The sequence below is a fragment of the Varanus komodoensis genome, unplaced genomic scaffold (assembly GCF_004798865.1).
Source record: "Varanus komodoensis strain SLA01 unplaced genomic scaffold, ASM479886v1 scaffold11, whole genome shotgun sequence".
Lineage (NCBI taxonomy): Eukaryota > Metazoa > Chordata > Lepidosauria > Squamata > Varanidae > Varanus > Varanus komodoensis.
Window position 1 is genome coordinate 32,017,508 of NW_025335317.1, and position 4,691 is coordinate 32,022,198.

Consider the following 4,691-nt stretch of genomic DNA (forward strand, 5'->3'; position numbering starts at 1 on the left):
GTGAGTACCAGGAGGAGGGCTTTCTCTGTGGTGGCACCCAATCTATGGAATGGGCTCCCCAGAGAGGTCCGCCTGGCGCCGTCGTTATTTGTTTTTCGGCGTCAGGCCAAGACCTTTTTATTTAAACGTCATTTTAATTGTTAGCTTTATTTATTGATTTTATATCTTCGGCCAGGATGTCTCCAATTATTTTATATGTTTAATATGTATTTATTTATTGTTGTGAGCCGCCCTGAGGCTTCAGCGAATGGGGCGGCATAGAAGCTTAATAAATAAATAAATAAATCCCATGTAAAAGCATAGAAATTATTACCTTGAAGTTTTATTTGTGAGAATTTGTAGGGGAGTTGATGTGTATATATAGAGTGCGGTATTTCCCTGCCCCTTTTCCAGGTGTGCATCTTAAGGCTAGCAAACCAGAAAGGAGGCCCTTTTCAGGTGGAACAGGAATTCTTAAAAGGACAAGCAGGCACGAACTGAAGTAAGGGAAAGTTAAAACAGTGTCACATAAAAAAGTCTCAAGGGTCCCCTTTTTCTTTTTTTAATGTAATGATTATGAGAGCAGGATGACTCTGGCCCTAACCTGGACGTTACGATAAAAGGAGCAGAGCTGACTTTTAACGTTGTCCTGAGCCCGGGCACAGACATGTCCTCCAACTCTCCCCATCTTAGGGCACCCCCATCCTTCCGCCCTCATTCGGGCCCAGAGGGAAGGTTCTTGGCTGCCAACCCTGCGCCCCCGAGCGAAAAAGGGTCTGGGGTTTGCGAGGAAACCTCCCTGACGCCCTGACTTCGGCCCCGCTCCAGTCCCCACTTCTGGAACAAGCCCTCCTGGCTCCCGTTTCCGTGGATACCGCTCCCGCCCCCTGCCGTGCCGCTCCGTTTCCATGGAAACCATCTCCCTCGGGTATACGGCGCAGGGGCTAGCTGGGCCATTCCGCCGCAGTGCGCACGCGCAGCCCGGCCGAAGCGCTCTCTTCCGCCCCGGGCCTGGCAGCAGTGAAAGGAGCCGGGACCGGGACCATCCCGGGCCCAGGTAAAGGGAGCTGGGTCGGTGGACGGGCAGGGGGAGGACGAGGGGGACAAGCAGGCCGTCCCCTTCCCAGCACCGAGCACCGCGGCCCTTACTGACCGTCGCCTGCGGAGATACCCCCTTTCTGTTATTATGGGCCTAACGCAACGCTAGCTCCACGTCGGCTGCGGGGCGGAGCGCGGCGTAGTCGGGGGAGAGGCGAAGGGGAAGAAAGGGGGAGGAAGTGCGGCTCTCGATTCTTTCCCGCCCCCCCGCTTTCGTGGCTGGCGTTACCCGGGACTGGGGTGGGTGATATCCAGGGAAGTACTGTGGTAAGTAGAGCTTCAAAGCTCAAGTATTTTTGCGGAAAGGGGCCCTGTTGGTTCAGGGGCGGGGTGTGTGGTGTCGGGAGCTTTCTGATGTTTCGGAGGCTTCAGGACTTGCGGCGTGTTTGGGGATTTTAGCGATGTGCGTGGGACGTAGGGATAATGATTATTTTAAATATGGCTGGAATTTTGTTGTCTATGTCTGCAAGCGTCTCTTTAAATTCAGGGTGCCTAATTTTTATTCAGTTACAAGCTCTCTTCCCATCTTCTGCTAATGAGAATAATGAGGGTCCAAACTCACTTAGCTCAGTGTCTGTCTTTGTTCTAGCTTCGGCAACCCACGTAACAAGTCCCTGGGCCAGGGCTGGGCAAGAGGCAACCATGACAAGGTGAGAAAAATTATGGGGTTGTGAAAACAGAATGTATGTCAGTAGCAGGCAGGTTGTAAGTATATCTGACTTCACATGGATTTAGCACTTTAATTCTGTAGTATTGAATCTTTCTATGTGGGGCAACCCTAGGGCTATCTGTGCTTGTAAGAATTTTTCGGTGTTGCTCCCTGCAGTGATGGATCAGAAATGGTCTGGATAGTAATGGTAAATAGATGCTATCGACTGAGCCTCAGTATGGGTTTGGAGGCCTTTTTATATTTTTGTGCTTCCTCATTTCCCATGTAGATACATTTGGTAGCCTTTGACAAGTCCTTTACTTCTTGCTTCTACTTCTTACTTGTACAACAATGTACCTTCAAGTGTGAGCTTGAAATAAATGCAAACTTAAGTGCCTGCTTTGTGAGAAGATGTAATATAAATAACAAACTGTGAAAATAATCCTCATTTGTCTTAATTCCATGTAATCTTGCGATAAGTAAATAACATCTAGATTGTATCTGGACCTTCAGTTCCTTTTGGTAAACTCTAATTATAAAACTTGATCTTTTGCATCTTTTCTTTTGGGGCAAGGATCAATGTTTTGTCTCTTTTCATTGTCCAGCTCCCCTGTCTCCAGAGTTGTTTACAATGGCAAGAGAAACAGCAGCCCCCGCTCCCCAAGCAACAGCAGTGAGATCTTCACGCCTGCACATGAGGAGAATGTGCGCTTCATCTATGAAGGTGCAGTGTTTACATTTGGAGAAGGCTGACTCTAGCAGTTGCTGTTTCCTCATAGAGTCAGTGACATAACTATCCTACCTCATGCTCTGTGGGTTTCTAATGTTTTTCATCTTGTCAATTTCAGTGTTATTTTCTCCTGCCTATGTATTTAAGATGCACTGGTTAGATAGAGAAAAATGGCTAAAAATTAGACTCTTTAAAAACCATGACATTTAGAACAAGTCTATACTTGGAAATAACAGTCAATGTTCTTAGTTCTGTATGTCAGATACTTTTCTGATTTTACATTCAGCATTACAAAGCTCTAAATATTTGGTTGTTGTTCTTTAATTTTATCTTTGAAAACAGTTCCATTAGTAAAGCTGGAACCACTACTAGTCGTGTAGGAGATCTGAGACTACCAATAGTCTTAGCCAAAAGGGGAGGATTCTTACTTATTTTTCATAAGTAAAAACTTATGAAAACTCTCCCCGTCTTATCATTCTGTTTTGGCAGCGTGGCAATGTGTGGAGCGGGATCTCCGCAGCCAGATGGCAGGTGGTGAACGGGGACTTGTGGAAGAGTATGTAGAGAAGATGCCAAACCCCAGTCTGAAGGGTGAGTTTCCTTTTGCCAGTTATGCACTTTCAAAGTGAGGTCTGATTTAGCTAAAGTCATACATATTTTGCTGAAATTCAGCTTTGATTGCTCTAATGCATTATGTATGCAAATGCTTTTGAAGAGCCTTCAGAAATTTGTGGGTCCCTACTGCAGCTGCAAGAATTTTATCTGAAACTCATTGCTGAAAGCATATAACTCCAGTACTGTCCTATGTTTATCAGCTTCAATATTGTTTATTGGGTTGATTCAAAGAGCCATTCAAAGCCATTAACCTTTAAATGGCTTTGGACCAAGGTATCTAAAGGACTGCCTCCTTCAGTATGAATTATTTCTTAAATTTATATCCCACCTTTTTCTTTTAAAGAGCACAAAGCAGCTTACATCAGTCTCTGCCTCCTGCTCTCAATCTATCCCCACAACAGCCCTGAGAAATAGGTTGGACTGAGAGTGTGTCTGACGCAAAGTCACCCAGTTAGCTCAATGGCTGAGTCGGAACTAGAACCCAGGTTGCCTGAGTCCCAGTCCCATGCTCTTAACCACTACACCACACTGAATTGGCCCATGCACTAAAGTAATCATCTAAGACCCAGCTCCATGTATAGCCAACATTGGGAATGAGGTGGATAGCTACACCTCATAAGAAAGGGCCTCATTTTGTCTTAGTCCTTGTAATTTCTTGTCCTAGGTAATCCATTTGTCTTCATCCTTTTTGGTCGTCTGCTGTATAGGATACTTTCCTTCTTCACATCTGGAAATGGGAAAAGCTGTACTGCTCATTTTTTGTATTTGTGCTTCTTTTTATCTTACATAATTGTTTTGTCTTTACTATGCTAAGGTATATTTTATTGGCTTTTTAGTGTTTGCAACACTAGGTGTCTTAGCAAAAAAAAAGGTGGGCTAGAAGCATGTTAAATATGGGGATATAAAACTTTGTACAGTTGAGGTTGTGCTTTGGACTGCAAATGTTGGAGGCTTTCTTGGGATTTTAATATGCAGTTCAGAGCACAATCTTAAGTATGCTTAAACAGGAAAAGTTCTACAACTCCTAAGATTCTCTAGCCCTTATTCTTTCAAAAAATGAAAGAATTCAATATCATCTTCAGTACAGTCAAACCTTGACTTTCATGGGTTTAACTTGTGTGGATTTGCTTATTTGTGAGTTTGCCATCAATAATTAAATGGGATTATTTTGGGAGCTTTGCCTTCTACTGTAAAAATCGTAGATGATGCATGGAGACTAGAAAATGTAAAGAAATCTAGTTCTCTTTCTCTCTGCATCCCTGAGTCGAGGGAGACAATCACTGCCGCAGCCTCCACCTGCTGGCTCCTCTCCCCTCACCCTTGCAGGGGCCAGGAGCCCCTGCTCCCAGTGCAACTTCAACTGGGGCAAACCGCATAATGCCGCTGGGTGGGGAGGTACCACAGTGGCCACCCAAGGTCCATGGTGATGTCAACCACCCATGTGACCCATCTTGAAATACAGACCAAGGAGTCTAACATGTGCATGGGTCAGAGGCTCAATATGTTGAAAAAATGTTGTTCAATTAACTGGTAGGTGTGCATATCAACAATGTAGGCTCTCCTTCACGCACATTCTCTCTCTCTCTCTCTCTCTCTCTCTCTCTCTCTCTCTCTCTCTCT

The 4,691-nt window shown here is 45.0% G+C and overlaps 1 protein-coding gene across 2 annotated transcripts; it reads left to right on the top strand.

Moving 5' to 3' along the window:
• Nucleotides 1-957: 957 nt before the first annotated feature.
• On the top strand, nt 958-3,411 carry MCRIP1 (MAPK regulated corepressor interacting protein 1). Of its 2 annotated transcripts, none has more exons than XM_044420100.1 (4): nt 958-1,036; nt 1,667-1,727; nt 2,332-2,450; nt 2,946-3,411. In XM_044420100.1, exons 2-4 carry the CDS (start codon nt 1,720-1,722, stop codon nt 3,083-3,085), a joined length of 267 nt encoding a protein of 88 aa, XP_044276035.1. In that variant the 5' UTR covers nt 958-1,036; nt 1,667-1,719; the 3' UTR covers nt 3,086-3,411. The 2 variants fall into 2 exon arrangements, with proteins under 2 accessions (XP_044276035.1, XP_044276036.1); XM_044420101.1 differs by lacking the exon at nt 958-1,036 and adding an exon at nt 1,219-1,344 and having other exon boundaries at nt 2,946-3,410.
• Nucleotides 3,412-4,691: the final 1,280 nt, after the last annotated feature.